Here is a 25,177-nt window from a genome sequence, read left to right as displayed (position 1 = left end):
CAAACCAAATAACTCCAGGGCTTGCTGCTTGTTAAACCAGGAACCTAGCCTGGAATTGTTTACAGGGACCAAAACTTGTCCTAGAATTTTTCTTTCTCAAATTGTGACAGGAAGACCCCTGTTGTTGCCCTATTCTTGTGTATCTCCACTCACACTTTGTTTGCCCTAAGGTGCTATTTTAACTCTTTTACTGGGGAAAATCTTGAGAGCTTGGAATTTTCTGACCTACTCTGCCATCTTCCCAGAATCCTCTGAGAAAAGGATTAATAGGGAAAGTATAGGATGGAGGGAAATACACTGTTAGCAATAAAAACTGTGAATATGAATAAGATGAGCTTACCCATAAAATGGAAGTGGATAGAAGAATGGATCAGAAACCAAAATCCCAACAATATGTTATTTACAAGACACACACTTGAAACACAAACACACACCCAGTTAAAATAAAAAATTGAAGCAGAATTTATTATGCTTCAGTTGACATAAAAAAAAAATTAGAGGTAGCAACCATGATGGCTTAATTAAAAGAGATAAGCAGGGAAACTACAGTTTGCTAAAAGTCACCATTAGATAATGAAGTAATATGAAAACATTTTACAGTAAGTTTCTCTGATAAAGGCTTCATTTCTCAATAACATAGGGGACTGAATTAAATTTATAAAAATAAGAGCCATTACCCAGTTGGTAAATGGTCAAAAGATATGAATAGGCATTTTTAGAAGAAGAAAACAAAGTTAGCTTTAGTCATATAAAAAAACACAATAAATCACTATTGATTAGAGAAATGCAAATTAAGATAAGTCTGATGTACCACCTCATTCCTATCAGAAATGACAAATGCTGGAGAGGATAAGGGAAAATAGGTACACTAATGAACTCCTCTTAGTGGAGTTGTGAACTCGTCCAAACATTCAGGAGAACAATATGGAACTCTACCCAAAGGTCTATAAAACTATGCCTACCCTTTGATCCAGCAATATCATTACTAGGTCTACATCCCAAAGAGATTAAAGAAAAAGGAAAGGACATATATGTATAAAAACATTTACAGCAGCTCTTTTGTGGTAACCAAGAATGGAAAATTGAAGGGATGCTTTTCAATAGCGGAATGGCTGAACAAGTTATGGCATATGATTTTAATGGAGTACTTTTGTGCTATAAGATATAATGAGGTATGTGATTTTTGAAAAAAAAAATGGCAAAATGTTTATGAACTGAAAAAATGTGAAATAAGAACTGGGAGATCACTGTGCACAGTAACAGCAATGTTGTAATGATGATCAACTGTGAAAAAATTGTCTACTCTGATCATTACAGTGATCCAAGATAATTCCAAAGGACTCATGATGAAAAAGTGTTGTCCACCTGCAGAGAGAGAACTAATGAACTCTGAATGCAAATTGAACTATAATTTTCTTGCTTTGTTTATTTTTTGCTTTTTTAAAAAAATATGACTAATATGGAAATAAGTTTTGCATTATTTCACATGGATAATTGATATCATTTGCTTGCCTTCTCAGTGACTGGGAGAGGTGTGTAAGGGAGGGAGAGAATGTTAAAAGTAAATAAAGAACAATTTTTTTAAAAAAAGAAAAAGTTTATATGAGGTACAAGATGAAAGGTTATTATTGTATTCTGGGAACGATCAAGGAAAGCTTCTTAGAGGAGGACACATTTGAATTTTAGCAATGGGTAGTAATGAAACAAACAGGAGAAAAGGTATTACAGGAATAAGGAATATCATGAGTAACCTCAAAAAATGAGTAGAGTGAGGGATGGGTTCTAGTAAGCAAAGTTCACTTTGGTACTTAGCACAGTGCATGGCATGTAGTAATAACCTGATAAATGTTATTGACTATTGACTGAGCCATAGAGTAAATGAGGGGAAGTGAGATGAGCTAAGCCTAGAAATTGTAGAGAGTTCTGAATGTCAAGCAAAAAAAAAAGTTGAACTTTACTCAGAAAGCAGTAGAAAACTGTTGAAGATTTTTGAATGGAAGATGATATGACCAGATTTGTGTTCAAGAAAAGCCAGCGAAAGTGACCAGTCTACCTTCGTTTCCTCTTTAGCCATGAATCTATTATCTCATTTTTCTAGATGAGTACTCATATTCTGGGGTCAAATCTGGCCTCAGATACTTGCTAGAAGCATGATACTGGGCAAGTCACTTAACACTGTTTGCCTCAGTTTCTTCATCTGTAAAATGAACTAGAAAAGGAAATGGCAAACCACTTTAGTATCTCTGTCAAGAAAACCCCAAATGGTGCCATGAAGAGCTGGACACGACTGAAAACAACTGAACAACAAAAATTTCCTCACTTCCTGGGTGCATACTTGTCAAGTAAACAAGGCAGTGACCTACTTATTTAATTTTGGCGAAAAAAGATTTCTCCTACATGGATAATCAGACTTTTTCAAATGGCAGAATTTTTTTTGGTAATTATTTTTACTGCCTACCTGAATTTTCTTTTCAAAGTCATTTTCTTTTAGGGTTTTGATCTATATTTGTACCAACACACTATCCATTCCCCAGGTAACTCTAGATTAGCTATAGTTTCTATTAAAGTTGAAATGTGAATATAGTTATCCCTTCCACATTGCAACTTTCCATATCACGGTTTCAATATATCACGGGTCAGCATAAGCAATTAAATGGGAATTTGGGGGGAGTTTTGTGGAAGCCTTAGACTACACGTGAAAGTCAGCAGGTAACACAGAACCTATGGCCAAATGCTTAACCCAAATTTTATAATAAGGTACTGTAATCACCCTATAAAAGAAAAAGAAAATATTCAGTCTTCTTCTGTGGCATGAAAGGAGGGCCAGAAAACTTTACACAGATTTTCCAGACTATGGGCGCACTGTGCCCCTAACCCCAGCTATGTGGAATGGATAACTGTGTTAGTGCTCACCCACTCCTGATTACCAGGGACTGTGGCAACACTGACTTTGGTAAATCAGAGCCTTATGATAGCACCTCCTGCCCCTTTCTGGTAATGGTAACAATTCCAGACATCCAGGTCCCCCTGAAAAGGGGGTGAGCCTTGGTTACCAGAGGCATGTGCCACTTCCTAGATGTATAACCAAGGACATTCACTTTTTTGGAAATTCATTCTCGTCAACCCTAAGATGGGTATCAGTGTGGCATAGTGGATAGAGACCTGGTCTCTGAGGCGAGATAACCTGTGTTCAGGTCCTGCCTTTGACGCTACTGGCTAGATGCTTGAGGTAGTTGCCTATACTGTTGAAATCACCAGGAAGAGAGAGAGACAGATAGACAGACAGACACAGAGTTGGATAGAACAACCTCTGGCCTTTCCTCTAGCTTTAAAATCCTATGATTCTATGACTCATATTTCCTACCCTGTATAAAAATGGAACTTAAAAAGTCACTTAGGCAAAAAAAAAAAGAGTGGATTTCTTGGCTACATAATTCCTAAGTTTTCTGGACAAGGAAGAGATATTAGTTTTTCTCAAAGGATAAATCATTGGCATGAAGTCTCTATCTGAGACTTTTTCAGTCTCATGGGTTAGCATTAATCTCTTTACAAGTATGATCATGTTTATTCCAACCAAATTTATTTTAAGAGCCTTTCTAAAATGAATACTGATGTTAATTCTTTCAGTTCTGGATAAAGAATTATTGATCGATAAGTGTTCTCAGTAATTTCAACCACTCAATGAAAGGGCTGTGGGCTAGGAAGTCTTCTCTTATTACCTTGTGCCCAATAAGGGTACCCTTGTGTTCGAGGAGCAACTTTGCTTAACTCCCTGCATGGGACACCGACTCCACATTCAGAACATATGTTCTATGTTATCCCACTCATTTGGCACATACTTCCTGACAGGTTTCCTCAAGGAATACTTTAGAGAGCAGCTTCATGAAGTTGATAGTGATGGTCCACAGCCAAATTTCTAAATTAATGGGAAAACAATTTATCCTATTACAACTCTTAGAGCTGATTAAATATATATGGAGGCTTAGTCATAATGGACCTAAAATGAAGTTTGAGTGATGTCATCTCTTACTTACAATAGGTTGAAGACTTGCTGGCTTTTTTCTGGAAGTCTCTGCAACACGATACCATAACATTCATGTCATCACCTGATGTTTGCCAGCTCTTTAAATGCTATGATGCCCAGCTGTACAAGGTATACAGACATTTGTTTGAATTTCTGATTCATATCCTCTATGAAAATTGATACCAAATGTTGGGATCATAAGCCAAGTTTTCCCTTTCCCTTAACTCCCATTGACTTCAGGCTCACTGAAGAGTGATAAGGTTAATGAAACAGGAGTGTTCCAGCCTCTACCTAAGATTTAGTTTCTCCTCTCTCAGCCCTGATTCAGAATGATCCTAGAGTTCTAGTGAGTCCTTTAACTACAGAAAAATCCTTTCTTTTTTTTTAAGCAATTGGGGTTAAGTAACTTCCTCAAGGTTACACGGCCAGTTATTTCTGGGTGGGTGCTGAGTGTCTGAGCCCAGGATTCGATCTCCAGGTCATCCCGACACTGGAGCCAGTGCTCTTACTCGCTGAGCCACCTGGCTGCCCCCGAAAAGTCCTTTCTTGAGTTAATTATGACAAAATGGAGGTGATGGGGATGGGAGGTGGCAAGAGTCATTAGAATAATCATCTCAGCTTTCTCCTTGACTTTGGAGGGCATTTAAGTCATGAAAGTTTAGTTAATTGTTATTATTTTAAAAGCTACAACCTTAGAGAGGGGCAGCATGACATAGTAGATGGCCTTAGAGTAAGGAAGACCTGGGTTCACTTCTGGACACTGACACATGTTAGAAGTGTGATCATGGACAAAGTCATTTAACCTTCCAATGCCCCCAAATAACTCTAAGATTCAGATGAATTGTTAATTTGCGTCAGTGGAAAGAATTCCCATGCCAGGAGTTCCCTATCATAATAAGATAAATCACAGATCTGCACTTCCACTCCCACCTCAAACAACCAAAAAAAATATTAGTTATTATTGTCTCTAATTTTTAAAAACTTCAATTTCTATTTTTGCTGAGGCTTCTTTGTCATGTCTGTGGTTGGACCTCTTTAGCTAATGCTGACCCTCGTCACCCTTCAGGAAACGATCTGCATGGTGACTTCTGAGGGCTTCAGATGTTGCTATTGAATGGAGACCCTTTGGTCACTAAGGAGCTATAGGAATTCCTTGTTGCAGAGAGAGTCACAATAACATGAAACTTTTGTTATAGGAAATTGAGGACATTCTACTTCATGATTTCCTGGAAGATGTCTCTCTTCAGTACCTGAAATCAGTCAGGTTGTTTAGTAAGAAACTTAAACTCTGGCTACTTAATGCTTTGGAAGGTTTTCCATCCCTCTTACGGATCTCCAAGATCAAAGGTACATTCTAACAAGAATGATCATTATATAAAAATGCATAGAATACCTGATCTTTTAAACTGGGTCAGTAAATTACAACTGTTCTATGGTTGTATCACTTTTCATTTGGGTAGATGCCAGGATTTATTAATCCCTAAATCAGTCAGTCAGTCAATAAGCATTTATTAAGAGCTTACTATATGCTGGGCACTGTGCTACTAGAACTGGCCTCAGTGGTCATCTCATTCAATCCCTCTCTTTTACAGATGAGGAAACTGAGGCCCAGAGAGGTAAAGCAACTTTCCCAAAGTCACATGACTGGTAAGGGTCATCACCAAGATTCTAGCTCAGGTTTTCTTACTCCAAATCCAGTACCTTTCTACCATGTCATACTATTCACCAGCAGAAGGGTCCTTTGGGGATGGAGGAGCATGAGAGATTAATTCCCTGAGATATTGTTTCACCCAATCCCACTTGTGACCCAGAAGCAGAAATTGTGAAGTAATCAACACCTGGGGTAGGAGTCTGGTGCCATGGAACAGAGTTACAACTCACTGTCCTATTTGGGGGACCTCATTAGCACAGAGCTCTAGCCAACGAATCCAACTTATACAGAGATAATCAAGTTTTCTCTATACAATCAACTCCGTTAGCTTCAGTAATGGAGGTGAGCAGTGGTACAGATAACAGAGCATTGAATAATAGATAGGGCCCCTTCAGGACCCGTCAAAGTCAATGGAGGCTGCTGAGCAATGAGAATTACTCAGCTTTTACTCCCCACTGCCAGCCTCATTAGACTAGCAAGGAGCTTCAGTGCTATTTTCTACCACTGTGGACTCTTCATTCAATGTCCCTACAGCCCAGCTGCATCTGGAAATGAGGAGAAGCAATCAAGCAAGCATCTATCAAGTATCTACTATGTCCCAGGCACTGTGCTAGGCATTGGGGATATAGAGAGACCAAAGTGAAGCAGCACTTGCCCTCTAAGAGCTTATATTCATTCCAAGCTGCATAAATAGCTGCTGGACCACATGGGTTAGTCAATGATGTGGATCATCCATATTTCGTTAATGTCTTGTACTCCCCCATAGTGGCAGCAGTGACATAGTTACTGGAGAAGCAAGATAGCCACAACTCCAGATCAGGTACAGTCTGGAAGAATAAGATACACAGATCGTGCCTGAAGGACCTTGGAAGGGAAGATCCCTTAGAGCAGGGTGTGTTTCATTCTTTGTGAATAAATTAGAATGTGAGATCTAGAGGGAAAATGTTCTCTCCTTTCTTTGTAGCCCCAGTGCATGGCACATAGTAAGTGATTAATAAATTGACTGATTGCTGTGGAAATCCAACAGTATAAAAGCAATAACATTTTGATATTGCCAGTGACTGAAATTGACCATTGCAATTTTTCTAAGGCAGAAGAGACAATAACCATCATTAGTTTGTAGTAGAGTGCTGGAAGTTAAGACAGATCTGAAGCAACTCATGGAGTGTTAAGGTTTCCCATTTCATTAATCCTTGAATGAAACCTTTATGACTTTAGGGCTTTGACTGGCAAAGTTAGAATCCAAAATTGTAAATCTTGTGTTTATCTGTTCCTTGGAGGCAAGAGGAGTTGGGATCGCTCGGGAAAATCCTATCCATGATTCTAATAATATTTTGCCAAGCTTGGGTTGGCTGCATAGTGTAAGTATTTAAATAATCTTACTGAAACAAGTGATCTTATCTCTTTCTCAATTCCTTTTCCCCTGCTTAACAAGAGAAATAGAAGGGATAGGGGGGGAAAGGTATCCAAGGAATATTGTTAAGACATTCATTATGGTATTAAATACTGGACTGGAAAATTTTCAATGAGTGTCCCCTCCCTACAATCTGGTTTTTATTCCCACTACACTCCTAAAAACCAATGAACTCTTTCTTTCTAAATTCAGTGCTTTTTTCCCCTCAGTCTTCAGTCTCCTTGACCTCTATTAAACATTTCTTTTTCATTAAATTCTCTTCTCTGCGGGCTTTTACTCATCTCATAATTCTTTTTTTCTCCTCTCCATATCTCTTTGACTGGCTTATTAGCTTCTCCTCTTTCTTCTTCCCCTCCATAGTTGGGATATTTCTCCAAGAATCTCAGCATAGGAGGGGGCCAAACGGACCAGGCAGTCCAACCCATCCATGACCTAAATTCCTTCTACAACCCATCCAACAAGTGTTAATTACATACCCAAAATGTGATCATCCAGCCTTTGCTTGAAGATCTCCAATCAGGGGAACCCATTACTTCCCGAGGCAGCTCTTTATGTTAATTTTTACAGCTTTAATTATGAGGAAGTTTTTTCTTTCACCAAACGAGGATCTGCCTCTCTGCAATTTCTATCCATTGTTCATAATTCAGATCACTGGCGAGAAACAGAATGAGTTTAAGCTCTCTTCCTCCAAATCCTGGGCCATAGGCATCATATTCAACTCAAGACGCTTCTTGAGGCTAAACACCCCCAGTTTCTCCAACTAATCTTCATACAGCATGATTGAAAGAACTTCCCTTTATCCTGGTTGTTCTCCTCTCAACACTTTCTAGAGCCAGCATCCTTCCTAGAATGAAGTAGAGAGAAACTTGAGGCAGGGATACTAATCAGGAAGCTATTACAATAGTCCGGGTGAAAGGTGGCAAGGGCGTGAACCAACATGGTGACTGAGTAGCAGGAAGGGGAAAGAGGTGAGAGATGTTGTGGAGGCCGAAAGAGTGATGTCTGCCAACTGTTTGGAAATGTGGAAAAAGAATAAGTAATCAAGAATAATGCTGAGTTTTAAGTAACAATAACTATCATTTATACAGCACTTTTGGGTACTTGGAACATTCTATTATTACCCTTTTTTCTGCCTTTTTAAAAATGGAAGAAATGAGGACAATTTGGTTAAGAGAAGAAGCACACAGTTTTTAAAAAAATTCTCCTCCTTTTCTCAAATCCTAGATGGAGTAGTAAATTGGCCAGGAGCTTGGTCAGGGTGGTACAGGATTGGGTAGCAAGTGCTCAGAGGTCGTTCTGCCACTTAAAGATAAAACTAATTTTTCTAGCACCTAAGGATTCATGTGAAACTTGGCTCACTGAAATCATTCTTAAACATAAGTAAGAAAGACCAGAAGACAACAGAGAAGGCAAGATGGTACAGTAGGAAAACCCTTGGCTCTAAGTCAGAGGACCTGAGTTCAAATCATACTTGTGTGGCTTCGGGCAAGCGCTGAACCTTCCTTTCTTTCTTCATCCATAAAATGAGGGCCCTGAACAATAAACTCCAAGGGCCCTTCTGGCTGTAGATCTAGAGTCCTACCATAATATTACTGAAAGCAGGCATTCTGTTTGGGAAGAACGGCTTGGGACCATTTCCTCCCTTGATGTATTATGCTCAATTTTACTTCATAGTTGATTCTTTGTTGTAGCCCTAGTCCCCTTGCCTTCTGGAATATTGTGTTTCCATGACCTCTGATCCTTTAATGTTGCAGTTGCTAACTCCTGGGTAACCCTGATTGTTATCAGCTCCCTGATATTTTGATTGTTTCTTTCTGGTCACTTGCAGTATTTTTTCTTTGACCTGACAGTTTTGAATGTTGGCTATAATGTTTCTTGGAGTTTTTGTTTGCGGATCCCTTTCCTGATGTGATCAGTGGATTATTTCAATGCCTATTTTACCCTATGGCTCCAGGATGTCAGGACAGTTTTCTTGAAAATTTCTTAAAAGATGCTGTCCGGGCCCCACTTTTGATTATGACTTTCATGTAATCAAATTATTCTAACTTAGTCTCTCCTGGTCTATTTTCCTGGTCAATTGTGTTTCTCATGAGTTATTTTACACTTTATTCTATTTTTTCATTCTTTTGAATTTGTTTGATTTATTCTTGATGTCACATAGAGTCATTAATTTCCACTTGCCCAATCTAACTTTTAAGGAGTTGTTTTACTCCACTAGCTTTTATACTTTCTTTTCCATTTGGCAAATTCTACTTTTTAAGGAGTTGTTTTCTTCAATAGATTTTTGTATCTCCTTTTCCATTTAGCTAATTTTGCTTTTTTTCACATTTTAATTTTCTTGATTATTCAAAATACATATCCTTTCTATTTACTTTTTTGACTCTGTGCTTGGGCCTTCAACACCTTCACAACAATTTTCTGCTCCTCAATCAGGAAAGCATGCTTGATCCGGTCACAGACACATTTAGCACACATGGAGCCACCATAAGCCCTGCTGACATGCTTTTTTGTCTTTGATAGCCTCATAAGAACTTTAGGTCTCACTGCACGAACACCTCGAAGTCTTCCTGGGCATGCACCACAGGCTGATTTTGGTGCTTTCCCAACTTTCTTGGTATAAAGGTAAACAATTCTGTTACCTGGGGTTTGTGACAGCCGAGTTTTATTGGAAGCTGTATTGTAGGACAGCCTACGGTGGTATGTCAGATGCTGAACCATTTTTAATTTCTGTCAGGTCCACCACCAGAAGAGGGAAGAGGCTAATTTTGCTTTTTAAGCAGTTGTCTTCTTTTTTCTAAGCTTTTGACTCTTTTTCAAAATTCTCTTGTATCACTCTTATTTCTTTTCCTAATTTTTCTTCTGCCTGTCATATATTATTTTTAAGATCCTTTTAAGCTCTTCCATGAGTTCTTTTTGGGTTTCAGACCACTTCCCTTTTGGGGGGAGGGGGTGGGGAAGGGGTTGTCCATAGGTGATTTGACACTGTTTTCCTCTTCTGAGTTTATACCTTGATCTTCCCTGTCACCATAACAATTTTCTATGATCAGATTCTCTTTTTTGTTTGTTTTTTGCTCATTGAAAAAAAACAAACCTTTTTCCATTCTTTTAAATTTGAGCCCTCCTCCTAGGGTGGAAAGGACACTGTCTCAGGCTTCTTGTGCCTGGGGCCACAGGCAGTGGCTGTTTACCTGCTGTTGCACTGATGTTGCCCTGAGGCCCATGGGGAACCCTCATGTCTGGTGCTAAGGGAGTGGGGTAGGGAGTGACTGGTGCAGTTGGAGGCCACAGGGGTCTGGTAGCTTACCTATTGCTAAGCTGAGGTCCTAGTGCTGTTGTCTGGTGTGTGCTGAGGCTGATGGGGTGTTTCCATGTTTCCCTGGGGCTACACTGAAGTACGTGGTAGTCTGACCATGGGAGGTTTCCTGTTCACGTATGGCTATGGTGAAGCAAATGGTGGGTGTCAGAGCTGGAGTCTTCCCATTGCCCTGGCTATACTGAGGCGTGTTGGGGATCTTGGTGTTGTCATTTGCCTGCTCTACCATACTGGGGCTAAGGATCTACTGTTGGTTTGCTAAGGTGGGACTTGCTGCTGGCTTGCTGGGGTACTTCCTGTCCTGGAATGTGCTCCCCTTTTACCCTAGTGAGAATGACCTTTCCTGCTGATCCACCAAGTTTCTTGGACTAAAGATTGTTTCACCCCATCTTTTTCCTGGTTCTGCTGTTCCAGGGTTTGTTTTGGGGTGCTATTTTATGGTTGTTTGGAGTTAAATATGGGAAAGTCATAGTGATTTACTTCTTATTCCACAATCTTGGCTCCTGCTTTCCTTTGTTTTATTTTATTTTTTTGCTTTTTGAAGGGCAATTGGGTTTAAGTGACTTGCCCACGTCACATGGCTAGTTTTTGTGTTAAGTGTCTGAGGCTGGATTTGAACTCAGGTCCTCCTGACTCCAGGGCCGGTGATCTATTCATTGTGCCACCTAGCTGCCCCTTTCCTTGATTTTTTAAAATTTGAGAATATGAAATTAAAAATGCTACTCACTTGTTTTTGTGTTTCAACAGAAGTTACTGTGTTTGTCAAAAGACTAAGAAGAAAGACTTATCTTTCAAATATGGCAAAGGTATGTTTTCCCCAAACATAGGAGGGAGCAAGACAATTCCCTGAAATAACAGGGCTACATGTCTCAGAAAAACCAGTGCTAATTACACTTTGTAGCAAAAAAAAAATTAACCACAGGTTCATGTAATTTCAGAGTTGGAAGGGACTTCCATGGCTACCTACTCCCCTTCTAAATATGCAATTTAGGAGTGTGTGCTTATAAGAATTGGTGAGCCCCATAAACAGTTCACAATGGCGAATTCTTTTGTTTGAGGGGAGCTACTTTCTTCTTTCTATCCCTTTAAAAGGTCTTTCACTGTTACACAGTCCCTTATCTTGCTTTTTAAGTTAAGAGGAAGAGAAAGTGCTGGCCTCCTCTAGCGGGACAAGGTGGAATTATAGGCACAATGATGATAATAACATCTTTGGAACACTATCAATGACAGACTCCATTGAGTGGAATCTGAGTCTGATCTGCTTTACAGAACAGGCAGCAGTGTAGAGAGATAGAGGATAGATATAGACACATATATGGGCACACGTATATGGATATGGACACACATGTATATGCACATTAATACCCATGATAGATATACACATATATGTATGCATGTGTCTACATGCATATGGTTTTCCTGACTAGATATGATATCATGGTAATGTTACATATGTGTGTGTGCATAGATAAATTACCCTATGTTATATAAAGAGTCAGGAAAACTTGCCTAGTTGTTTAGTCATACTTTTTATCATTCTGAATGGAGGATAGATAGCTATACTTCTAAGAAAGTCAGAGTAATGTTTGAAATGGAAATTAGAAAACACACAAATATGAGCACCAGAGAAATCTAGTTTGGAAGTCCCTTGGAGTGAGAACCTTCAGATGTGACAGAAATGTCCTGGCTGTATCAGCCGCCTCACAATTTCGCCTGTGAGAACATACACCTATGCTCAGAATCTATTAAAACATAGGCCCATCTTTCCACCTTTCCCTCCCCCATTTGACAGCCACATAGCTATATATAAGGTTTTTGAGGTTGTTTGGGATTAAAAGCCTCATCCAAAATTTAATCAAGAACACGGAGATCTCTTAGGATAAGAACAGAAATTTATTCTCTTCTCCCAGGAGAAGAGGGCAGTCTTCCCCATGACTGGTCATGAGGCATGCAATGTGGGGTGAACAGGGTTTTTAAACCCTGATGCAGTCAAGCCCCCTTTCCCTGACTGTCCCGTCTCCCATTGGCTGAGAGGTGGGCTCAAGTCTCAGTGCAAAAATCTTCCCATAATGGCACATAACACTATCCCTCAGTGGCTGGAAATTGAACTTACAGAGAACAAGGATGCTTAGGGGCGGCCAGGTGGCTCAGTGAGTAAGAGCACCGGCCCCAGTGTCGGGATGACCTGGGGATCGAATCCAGGCTCAGATACTTAGCACCCACCCAGAAATAACTGGCCGTGTGACCTTGAGCAAGTTACTTAACCCCAATTGCTTAAAAAAAAAAGGACAAGGATGCTGATTGACAGCAAGGGAAAGGGGGAAGGGTCCCAAAGCAAGGGAGGGGGAGGGAGAAAGAGGGCCAGGGCAGTAGCAAAGAAGGGTGCAGGTCCAACGACTCCTGAACGGGCTTGTGCTGATTGACAGCAGCAGTGGAGGGGGAAGAGGAAAGTTAATTGCCTGAGAAGTTTTCACTCCCCCAGAGAAGGTCTTGCATTGGCTACATCTGCAGATTTTTCAAAGTTGGATATTAGACACATGAATGCTAACTACATCTCCTTTGAGGACGGTCAGGCATTTGGAAGTTAGTCTGTGGGATAACTTAGATCTTTTATACTTTTCCTTGGCTGAGGGTGGGAGCATAGCACAGAAATGAAGGTCTGCAGGCCTTGATGTAACCCTAGAAAAGCAGAATATTGGCATAGGTGTTTTTCTGGCTTACCATGGAGGTAGTTCAGCCCTTTCAGTGTTAGACATTTAATTGTGTCACTTCAAGGTACAATGTAAATATTGCATACAGTTTCAACATCATGATGATCAGTGAGGTTTTTAATTTAATAGTTAATATCTAAACCTAATTTCTACTTTCTCTAACAATAAAATTGGTGAATTTGACTAGGGGAATAAAAAAATAAAATGGAAAACTTTAACTAACTCTTTAATCTCATAATCTTTAGACAATGAGAATGGTATTAAATAACAACAGAAGAGTCAACATTTTAAAATCAGACTTGCATGCTATTGTCAACCAAGGAGCTTTGGACATTCCTAGGAAACCCTTGAAGGATCATTTTAGAAGTATGGATGAGCTGGAAAGCAACATGGAGCTGAAATGTAATTTTTTTCTATATAATTCTCTTCTTTATTGATGTTTTTGTCAGCTGTTTGGGCTGTCTTTCCCTTAAGGGTTTACTTATGCTATCCCTCCCAGTGGGAAGGATTATATTCATTTCTATATAAAGCTAATTGTCATATGCTAGCCAATTGAACAATTTTTAAAGTCTATAGAAGAGGGTGGTGGGTTTTTTTAGCATCTGGTTCTGACTTGTGGGATTAACATTGGAGTAGAATAGCAATGTGTTTTAAATGTCAGACTAAAAATCCTAGCAAACTTTTGACTTTTTCCTTAACTATAGTTTTTTTAAGTTATTTTTAAAATGACCATTGATACACCTTTTAAACATTATACATCAGGCCTCATTTAATACTATTTGTTATTTCAGTTGTGTCTGACTCTTTGTGACCTCCTTTGGGGTTTTTGTGGCAAAGATATTGGAGTGGTTTGCTGCTTCCTTCTCCAGCTCATTTTACAGATGAAGAAACTGAGGCAAACTGGGTTAAATGACTTACCCAGGGTCATGTAGTTAGTAAGTGTCTGAGGCTGGATTTGAACTCATGAAGATGAATCCTCCTGACTTCAGGCCCAGCACCACCACCTAACTACCCCATTTAATACACATAATTTGGTTGGTGTGTGCACTTCCTTCATCAGTGTGGTCCACGACCATTCTTTACTTTAGTAGAGTGATCTTTGTGAGTCCCTTCATCCAAAAAGATTCAATGTCCCATGGTAACGCTTCCAGCAGAACCTCATAAGTCTGGTTCTCAACTGACAGACATACAGACTGTCCCTTTGCCTCTCTGATGGCTCAAAGCCTTTTTAGCTTGGCAGACCCTGTGAGAATTTGCCTTCATTCCATAAGTTGCCTCCAAACTACAATGAAACACTAATATAGGACCTTGGTAGGAGCTTAAAGCATCAGCTCTAAAGCCATCATCACTGTTTGTATCATTTGTATTTCTATGGGACTTTACGATTATAAAATGCTTTCACACACTTTATCATTTGATTTTTACAGTACTGCTGTGAAGCAAATAGCTTAAGCATCATTTTGCCTTTGTCGCACATGGGGCCCAGAGGAGTGAACGACTTGTAGAGAATCCCATACCTACTAAGAAATGCACACAGGACTTGAGCCAAGGTCTTCTGGCTCTGAGTATGGTGCTCTGTTCTGGAATGATCAGAGCTAGTGGAGGGAGTGTATTACAGAATTTCTCAGGACTAGTTCTCTGGGGCCCAATTTATTATTTATTTATTATTTATTATTATTTATTTATTATTAATTTATTATTTATTATTTTTAAATAATATTTAAATATTTAAATAAAATATTTTAAATAAAATAATTTATTATTAATGCTAGGTAACCAAGCGTAACGGTGGATAGAGCATTAGACCCAGAATCAGGAAAATCTCAGTTGAAATCTAGCCTCAGATACTTCCTAGCTTTGTGACCCTGTGTGAGTCACTTCACCCTATTTGCCTAAGTTTCCTCATCTATAAAATGAGCTGGAGAAGGAAATGACAAATCACGCCAGCATCTTTGCCAAGAAAACTCCAAATGGGGCCACGCTGAATTTGACTCTACTGAAATGACTGAACAATAACTATCTTAACTAGATTTTGTGGATATCAAATGAGAACATATGTAAAGTACTTTGCAAATTTTAAAAGCACGATATAAATACTAGCTATTGTTATTATAATGCAGTTCTGTACGATATGCATTTATGCTTTCCATCGTGGTGGAAATTAAATTTATTCTTCCAAATAATGGGCAGTCATCAAAAGATTTTTATTCTCTTTTGAGGATATGCATTCCATGATAAAGCAAACACTATATCCTGTTTGGAGGAGGAAAGTTAATGAAGTCTTTATTTTGTCTACTTCCATGCTCATAGCGTTTTAAAATGTTTCATTTATTGTGCCTAAATTGGATTTGATTAGTTCACTGACTTGCCTGGAGCCAAACAGAGTCTGATATTGTTACTTTTAGTCTCATCAAAGAATATTTACATTGGTGTGATGCTTAATAATTGGGTATGGTTTCTATAATTCATTGCATTTAAAATAATCCATGCTAATTCAGCAGGTGGCTGGGCATTGGTTGCTGGGTTACTGTGGGTGTTTGTAATTAGCCTGGCTCATTCCAGAATCTCCTTTCATGAAATCACAGTGTGCTTGGACAGGGCACTGGGGAGGTTTATATCAGGTTGGGGATCTGTACAGCCACTAGAAAATGTCAACTCCAGGGTCCTTGTCCCTTGAGAAAATTTATAATAACAATAATATGAAGAGCAGCGATAATAGCTCACATTTATGTAGTACTTTTAGGGTTTGCAAAGCAATTTACATGCAGTATTTTACCTGCCTGTAAGGTAGGTCCTGTTTTACAGATAAGGAGACTGAGATTCAGAGAGGTTAAGTGATCTGGCCCAGAATCACACAGATAGTAATTATTTATGGTTGAACTTGAAAATAATTCTTATTTTTTCCAGATCAAGGATTCTATCCACTAGATCATACTGTTAAACTTTATCATACTGCTAAGTGTGATTAAGCTAATTTGGTTCATTTTTCCATGACTTTTTCCATGATTAAGGGTACACCTTCCTATCACTGTGAGAAAAAGGGGAATCTTCACCTCATTTTTGTACTTCATTGGAAAAGTAAACACTTTGCTCTGGATTCTATAGCACACTTGTAGAAGGGAATTCTATTGAATTTCTTGGGAGCCTTTATTTGACTTTCCTCCCAACTGAGTACTGACAAAACTTTAGCATAACATCAAGCCAACCTTTCTTAACTCTGGAGGCACTGACAAACATAGCCCTGTAGAGAAAGACAGAAAGTCAAAAGGCTGCTTTTTGCCCGCAGCGTTGGCTGCTCCAGGGAAAGATCCAAGGTCTGCAATGTCGAGATACCAGGGTTCTGTTCTTCAGATCCTTCACCAGCTTGCTCTAGCCCCTGGCAAAGCATTTAATTCCTCTCAACTGCTTTGATTTTCCCTGTCAGTTAAATGGCAGTAATAAGTTACACCTTGCATGAAATCTGTACCATTGGTGAGATCATGTCTGTTAGGTGTGATGAGCTCACTTGAAGAAAGGCTCTGTCTAATTACAAGGTGCAGTTGTTTTTTTTGAAATGTTTCTTTCCAACTCCACAGGTGACAGAAGTGGTTGGTCAGGTGGCTTTATGATTCACAAGTAGATCAGCACAGTTGGTGAAAAATCCAGACCAAGAATTCTTTATTTGTGCCAAAGACCAACACTGCCCCTGGGGGGAAGAAGTCTTGCAGATCAATTGATTGCTCAGAACCATTTTAAAAGTCAATATGAATGTCTAAACAAAAAGCTTCAACTTCACTAGAGTCTTTTTCTTCACAGGTTTAAACAATTTGATTTCTTTGCTGGGAACCTCGACAGACGTCAGCGTCTTCCTGAACTGTGTGTCTTCAAACCTCCAGGCATTTGTCATCCAGGTACAAAGCTAACTATGCTTCTTCTTGAAGTAAAGAAGGAGTAGACAAATTATGTACTGAATGTTCCTATCTCAATAGTGAGAAAGAGAGGCTGCTGCCCAAAGTTGTCTGGGGCATGTCAAGGCTTGGACTAGTGTTACAAATTGTGGGACAGTTTTTCATCTGCTTCTGACCATTCTACACTCCTACTGTTTAAACATGGAGGAACATTTGAGGAATACAAACCCGAACGAAGCAAAGATAATGAACTGTTATCTTGTATATATGGGCAGAATTTGGGTGGGGGTTGAGGTGATACAGGCAATAGGAAGGGACATATGGGAAAAGGGTGCATTTGATTAGAAGAATAATTGTTTGTGTTCCCTAAAGAAACATACCACTATTATAGTATATAATTTAATTTCCTTTTTTTTTTTTTTTTTGTATTTTTAAGCAATCCGGGTTAAGTAACTTGCTCAAGGTTACAGGGCCAGTTATTTCTGTGTGTGAGTGCTGAGTGTCTGAGCCCGGGATTCGATCTCCAGGTCGTCCCAACACTGGAGCCGGTGCTCTTACTCGCTGAGCCACCTGGCCGCCCCTAAGCAATTGGGGTTAAGTAACTTGCTCAAGGTTACACGGCCAGGTGTTTCTGGGTGGGTGCTAAGTGTCTGAGCCCCGGATTCGATCTCCAGGTCTTCTCAACACTGGAGCCGGTGCTCTTACTCGCTGTGCTACCTGGCCGCCCCTATATGATTTATTTTCAAAGATTCAAGATGTATCACATTATAACTGCAGATTAATTGGCTCATGGTATCATTTTGCCTTTGACAAGTCTTTCAGTAAGCCCTGTTTGCCCTCCTTTATCATCACCTTTGTCGATAAACTTGTATTAAGCAATTAAATTCGAGAAACATTTAGTAAAAACACCAACTATGTGGCTATGGCAGACTAAGGAGATACAAAGACAGTGATAAGACAGTATCTGCTTTCAAGGACTTTACTTTCTTTTTAGAATGCTGCTGTAGGAGAAATGTCTTCTCTTTGAGTTCATTTAGTCGGTCACTGCTGCGAAAATAAATCTACCACATTGCAGAAATCATGGGGATTTAAAACCCTAGGTTTTTATTATGCTTAAGCATAGGTTTAAGATTCAGAAAAATAACCCTGAACAAAAATTAGGATTCTAATGAAGCTTTTTATAGACAAAATTACATCAGAGAGACAGAGAAATAATTTTTCACATGTAGAAGTCTAGTGCGTCCTCTTAAGTCATATAAACTGAATTTAGTTAAACAGAATCATAATCTCACACATCCTTTAAGGAAACAAACCTAGTTAAACAGACTCTATGGATAAACTCAGGTTACAGATTAAACTACCTATAGATGACTGATTGAGAAAAGACATGCCTAAAAGGTAACTATGGAGTTAATAATAATTATTACTGTTAATGATAATAATTCATATTTTTTCACAAATAGTTAATCACCTTAGGAAATCCAAAACTCCCCTTTGGCTTCTTATCTGAGGAATGTCAAAAAGTCTTCCCTTAATATTATTATTCCATGAGTTAGGTTTTATCTAGATGAGATTAACATTAACAGAAAACATGTTTCAGTTAGCCAAAATGTTCCAGGAGGAATGGCATAATAAAAATTAATAAAAGGAAACAAAAAATGAAAAATCATTAGCACTTTTCTGTGCTACATATTGTAGACATAAAGGGTATTCATGTTTTAAGGGGTTTATAATCTAGTTTGGGAGAAAAGACATGTATAAATATATATATATATATTATATATATATGTATATATATCACCTAAAACCTTTTAGAAAGGTGAATTATTTTATTATTTCTCTAATTTTCCAATGCTGCTTTTTTCTCCTTGATATTTGTATTCCTAATAGTCCTCTGCAGAGTCTTGTTCTAGTCCAGCTGCTTTTCCCAATTTGTTTTATTTAATGTCATTTCCTCATTTTCAACAAATGGCTCCACTCTCCTTAATAGTAAAAATAATTTTGTTTTAAAAATTTTGGTAGCTCTTTTCCATACTTTGTCTGTTTGTTGTTCTTCCAGTTTCTTCCTTCAATATTCTCAGAATGACTTTGCTTATTAGGTTATTTCACCAAGCTTTCTTTAAATGTGTTTTTCTTCCTACTGCTTATCACAGATTTAAGAAAAAATATTGGTTATAATTTTAAAAATAGAAATTATTTTTATTGTTGTCACTCCCGCGGGACTTACACTACTCCCCAACAAAAAACTCTACCTTGAAAAATGTAAGTGCACTTAAACAAAACAAATGGATATGTTGTCTGTGTTGACAATCTGCATTTGTTGTCTCCTACTTCTTTGAAAAGGCCCATGGAAAAGTGGTATACTTTACCACCAGTCCTCTGAAATCCCTATTGGCCACTACTTTAACGAAAGTTCTAGGGGTAGGGGCGGCCAGGTAGCATAGCGAGTAAGAACACCGGCTCCAGTGTTGGGATGACCTGGGGATCAAATATGGGCTTAGACACTCAGCACCACACCCAGAAATAACTGGCTATGTAACCTTGAGCAAGTTAGGGGCGGCCAGGTGGCTCAGTGAGTAAGAGCACCAGCCCCAGTGTCAGGATGACCTGCGATTGAATTCAGGCTCAGATACTCAGCACCACACCCAGAAATAACTGGCCGTGTAACCTTGAGCAAGTTACTTAACCCCAATTGCTTAAAAAAAAAGTTCTACTGGCTTTACATGTTGCTTATTTTTTCACCTGGTTCTACTTACTTGACTGCATTAGTTTATATAAATCTTTTCAAACTTCTCTGAATTTTCATATTTATCTTTATACCACAATTATATTCCACCACCTTTACATACAATGATCTGTTCAACCTTTCCTCAACTGATGGTCATCTACTTTGTTTCTAGTTCTTTGCTATCACAAATATGGCTGCTACAGCTATTTTGGTAGATTTGGGGGCCTTTATGTATTTAATCATCTCAGAGTATATACCTAGTAATGGTATCAAAGAATATGTGCCATTCAGTGACTTAGGAGATAAAATTCAGTGTTTTTTTCCCCCAGAAGAGTTGGATCGGTTCACAGCTACAAAACCAGTACATTAATGTGCCTTTTGCTCTATTTACAATTTCATCTTTTGTTAATCTAATACATGTAAGATAGAACTTCAGAAATTATAGTTTGTGTTTCACTTTGTGTTTCCCTCATTTTCAGTGATATGGAGCATTCCTTATTTGGGTGTTGATATCTTATATTTTTTAAACTATAAATATCCTTTGACCACCTGCCTATTGGAATAGTTATTTTGTTTACATATTTGAATCAATTTCCTGTATATCTTGGATATCAAACCTTGACCAGATATGTTTGGAACAAAATTTTTTTCACAGCTAAAAACTTCTCTTCTTATTCTAGCTATATTGATTTTGTTATTGCAAAAGCTTACTTTATATAGTCCGAATTATCTGTTTTATCTTTAATACCACCCCACTCCCTGACTTTGTTAAGAATGAGAATACCATCCTGTCCCCCAGCCATAATGATGCAAGGCCCATGCCCTATCCCTAGGGTTTTCTTAAAAAGCACTACCCAAGTCCTAGGTAGTTTTTACTTTACCATTAGTCCATAGATACTGATGGCTTCTGAAGGAATACTTGTCTCTTTCAGGATATAAATATGTATTCAATCATTGTTTAGCCTTTATGATTTGCTCATTTTTTTTTTTACCTTTCTAGGTATACAGAAAACTAATTGAGGAGTGACTCATATCAGTAACTGTTAAATGTCTCTCAAAATATGGTCAATTTCATTTAAAAATTATTTAGTAATTGCCATATCCAATGCCTTCCTTTGTATTTTTTTGTAAAAATGTATTCTTTTTTTCTTTGTAGGGCAATTGGGGTTAAGTAACTTGCCCAAAGTTACATGGCTAGCTTTTTTTTGTGTGGGTGTTAAGTGTCTGAGGCTGGAACGGAACTCAGGACCTCCTGACTCCAGGGCCAGCGCTTTACTCACTGCGCCACCTAGCCACCCAAAAATGTATTCTTTATATGGAGGATCGAAGGCCTTGTTCTCTCTTGTTCTTTACTCCTGAACTATATTTTCTAATATATTTTTCACCATTCTCACCTCTACATTATGTTCCATGAAATTTTGTTTTCTTCTTGACTTTGGACCAACAAAACTCACTTTACCAACTATTTACCTCTCCAAGGAAACCTTGCTAGCCATCCTTCCATTTAACTAAACCTTCCTTATGTCTTCTGACCTCATTTACATCAAGTAAATGCCCCAGACTTAGTGACAAATGCCTGTAATCCCTGGTATCTGTGAGGCTGATGTTGATGAATCACAAACTCGGATTTCGGATTGTAGTGAACTAAGTTGATTGGATGTCCACATTAAATTCAACACCAATACAACAAATCCCTAGGAGTAGGAGGCCATCATGTTTCCTAAGGAGGGATGAACCAGTGCCAGTAAAAAATAAAGTCAAAGCTCCCATGCATAAGGGTGGTGGGATTAGACATGTGAGTGGCCCTGTTAGCCCAGGTAAGATAGATAAATTCAGAAGAAAGGAAGGAAGAAAGAGAGAGACAGAGAAACAGAGACAGAAAAAGAATTTGAAAATTGATATGATTCTGTTTCTCCAGCAGTATGTCCACTCATTCATCATTGTACAAGGATGTCCCACATTTAGAGCACCAACAGCTGTCATAATTTGCAAACCATTTAAAAATGACATGCTCTTTAGCACTCTCTACTCCCTTTTCTGTTGCTCTCCCATATAGGACTGAGATAATTTTGTCATTTTTCTCTGCCTCTGAGGTTGCCATGGTCAAAAAACTCATCACTACATGACCAGTCTTCTGGTGATGAACCTCTGTGTTCTTAGCTAAACTGGTTATAGAGTTACAGTATTTGAGAGTTGAAAAATACCCAAACAGCCCTCTAGTGTAAACCATACCCAAAAAAGGAATCCCCGCTACATAACATTCTTGACTAGTAGTCATTCACCTTCTGTTTGAAGATCTCCAAGGATATGGAATATGCCATCTCTCCAGGCACTCTATTCTACTTTTGATCACTTTTAACTATTAGGAAGTTTCTTTTGATATCAAACTATAGTGCCAATGCAATATTCACAATGCCCACAGTCACTATAAATATACCTGCATGGTGCTCAATTGCAAAATATAACAGACTCTCCATGTATAAGACAAAAACAAAACATTTATTTAGACACCAGAAAACCAAATCCATCATAGCAACTGAATCCATCATAACAATATAGAAGTTAATGCACCACAATGTAGCAGAGAGCCACAAACCAATATTTGGCCAATATTTACTCATGAGCCTATCTCTCTTCTTGCCTGAACATCCTCTCTCTCCCACCATCTATCTGGCTCTGACTCCCAGCTTCCTGTGGGCTCTGCTCTACCCTTCAGCAAACTCCTCCCACCACAGGCTCCATGTGATTCCATTCAGCCTATTAGGGGGCAGAATTTATTTTCAAAGCAGGGAAGGTCTTCAAATTCCCTTAGACTTATTAAGGGGAAGAGAAGATCTTCTAATTCCCATTACCATTACATATGCCTAAATTTGCCTATTTGCAACTTCTACTCATTTTGTCTGACAAACAATACAAGTCTAATGTCTACTCCACATGGCAGCACATTAGATATTTAAACATAGATATCATGGCCCCCTTGAATCTTTTCTTTTTCAGTTCCTTTAACCAATTTTCATATGACATGGGCTCAAGACCTCCCACTATCCTGGTTGCCTTCCTTTGTTCATGACATTCCTATTCCTGTCTTTGCACAGAGATGTTCTCTTTCATTACCTCTATGGTAATATTCAGTAGAGGAGAAGTATAAATGAACAATTGTCATACAAGTTATAGAATGACTAAGTAGATAGGTGAGGCCAAATAGAATGACTAAAGTAATGTGAGGAATAGCTGAACTCTTTTAGCGAAGAGGTCAGGGAAGGATATGTGGAAGAGGTGACATCTGAGCACAGGTAAGAAGGCACTCAATAGACAGAAGTAGGGGAGAAGGTAGGAGGAAGTGTCTATCCATGGCAGGGAGCATGTACACACAGGAGTATAGAGGCAGGAGAAATGAAAGATCAGGAACCAGTTTAGTGTCACTCAAGTATTGAGCATGTTTAACAGGAGAACCCAGAAATATGGTGGGAAACATCAGCTGTAGCTTGTCTGCTGGGCTAAGAAATCTGACATTTTTTCATTGCGCATGGGGAGCCATGGATAAGGTTTAGAGAAAGATAGTTCATAGAAAGATTATTTTTATATCTGTGTGAAAGATAGATCGTAGACAGTAGACTAGAGACAGGATGTTAGGAGACTATTATCTAAGAGAGAGACAAGGAGAATGCGAACCTGGTTGGTGTTAGCAGGAATCCCAAGGAAAGGACATGTGAAGAAGGAACTGGCATTCTGAGAGGGTAGAATCGACAGGACTTGGCAGTTAATTGAATGTGGAAGGTGAGGAAGTAGGAAGTCAACACTGACTGATTGAGGTTTCAGACCTTGGTTACTAGGAAACTGAAGGCCTCCTACTTAGAAATAGGAGTGTTAGGGGAAAAGCCATGTTGAGATGAAAGATGATAAGTTCAGTTTTAGATATACTGAGTTTGAGATGCTGGTAGAACATCCAAAAGATACAACTGAGGGGTGGCTAGGTGGCGCGGTGAACAGAGCACTGGCCCCGGAGTCAGGAGGACCTGAGTTTAAATCAAGTCTCAGACACTTAACACAAAAATCTTGCTGTGTGACCTTGGGCAAGTCACTTAACCACAATTGCCCGACCTTCCCCCTCCAAAAAAAAAAGAAAAAAAAAGATACAACTGAAAAATGACTGAATAACAACTCACAACAATTGTTATTGTTATTTTCACTACATTTTAATACTTACTTGCTTGGAGCACTGATTCAATATGCAAAATTTGGTGAAAGCATTCTTATGGAAAAATAACTATTGAATCTATTTAGAAATAGCATGGTATTCTTTTCCTATTATGTCTGAAACCACACCATAATCCAGTGTTTCCAAAATCTTGATCATCATATCATCAGACTTCACAAATGAGACATGCTAGAAAAGTTATGGATTTGTATCCAAAAGACTTTGAAAGGCTTATTTTTATGAAATAGTAAGCTGACAAAAACAGATGATTATCAATAAAATAGATTGTCAGACTATAGCTTTTCCTGCTTCTCGGAGATGACTAATGGCTTCTCTTGTTAGCATCTGGCAATAAGTAGTGTTAGACTTGATCAGGTGTTGTCTTCTAACTGTTCTCATCCAGGAAGCAGCCAAAAATAGTTCTATCTATCCATTCATTCATCCATCTATCTATCTATCTATCTATCTATCTATCTATCTATCTATCTATCTATCTATCATCTATCTATCTATCCATCTATCTATCTATCTGTGTGTATATTTATGTATACACGTACCCACACACACACAAAGTGCCATGGCACACTGATAAAAGGGGTAATAGGCAGTATTTATGCCATTTCTCTATTTGGTTACTCTAATAGGACTTGGTTTGAATGGTCCTTTATCTCATTCGACTACGATACAATATCCATTGAGTTGATACAAAATAAAACTCATTTAAAAATTAATCTTGCTCACAAAAGTTAATTCTAAGCATCCTATGATTTATTCAAGAGGATAAACATATTCTGTGGGATAAATATTTTCTGTGGATGTACAAAATCATGTCAATGCAAGAATCATAATGTAGGCAGCTGGCTGGTGCATTGAAAGCTGAATTTGGTGTCAGGGAGACCCAGTTTCAAATACTGCCTTAAATACTGACTAGTTATATGACCCTGAACAAGACAACCCTCAGTCTCAATGTCCTCATTTGTAAAATATGATTCATAATAGTACTTACCTCACGGGGTTATTGTGAAAATCAAAAGAAGTAATACATGCGAAGCATTATGTGAACTTTAAAGCATGTTATAAATCTTGACTATTATTATTGTTGTTGTTGAGTCATTTTAGTTATGTCTGACTCTTTGTCTGACTCCATTTAGGGTTTTCTTGGCAAAGACACTAGAATGGTTTGCCATTTCCTTCTCCAGCTCATTTTACAGATGATGAAACTAAGGCAAACAGGATTAAGTGTCTTGCCCA

General features: G+C 38.5%; 2 protein-coding genes across 9 annotated transcripts in view; one reads left to right on the top strand and one right to left on the bottom strand.

Moving 5' to 3' along the window:
- Positions 1–25,177, top strand: part of RFX8 (regulatory factor X8) — a 135,555-nt gene that overhangs the window by 88,384 nt on the left and 21,994 nt on the right. For 5 of the 8 annotated variants that reach the window (XM_069100522.1, XM_069100520.1, XM_069100521.1 and 2 more), the window contains 5 exons: positions 4,040–4,153; positions 5,221–5,371; positions 11,150–11,208; positions 13,359–13,515; positions 16,909–17,003. In XM_069100522.1, coding sequence (XP_068956623.1) covers positions 4,040–4,153; positions 5,221–5,371; positions 11,150–11,208; positions 13,359–13,515; positions 16,909–17,003 — 576 coding nt within the window. Of the gene's footprint in view, positions 1–4,039; positions 4,154–5,220; positions 5,372–11,149; positions 11,209–13,358; positions 13,516–16,908; positions 17,004–25,177 lie in introns of those variants that run through there. The other 3 variants (XM_069100526.1, XM_069100525.1, XM_069100524.1) reach the window with 2 other exon arrangements.
- On the bottom strand, positions 9,400–9,839 carry LOC138171122 (large ribosomal subunit protein eL34-like). The gene has a single exon (XM_069100492.1). The coding sequence runs from the start codon at positions 9,805–9,807 to the stop codon at positions 9,454–9,456; it is 354 nt and encodes a 117-aa protein (XP_068956593.1). The 5' UTR covers positions 9,808–9,839; the 3' UTR covers positions 9,400–9,453.

This window comes from Petaurus breviceps, unplaced genomic scaffold, assembly GCF_028583685.1.
Source record: "Petaurus breviceps papuanus isolate PSGF00001 unplaced genomic scaffold, PetGlider_PUasm1.0 419, whole genome shotgun sequence".
In the NCBI taxonomy this organism is placed as follows: Eukaryota; Metazoa; Chordata; class Mammalia; order Diprotodontia; family Petauridae; genus Petaurus; species Petaurus breviceps.
Note: the sequence above shows the minus strand (reverse complement) of the source record. Positions and strands in the feature narration are given on the sequence as shown.

What these genes read in the sequence shown, in the direction of transcription:
- LOC138171122 (XM_069100492.1), bottom strand. Translation starts at nt 9,807, where the DNA reads ATGGTTCAGCATCTGACATACCACCGTAGGCTGTCCTACAATACAGCT.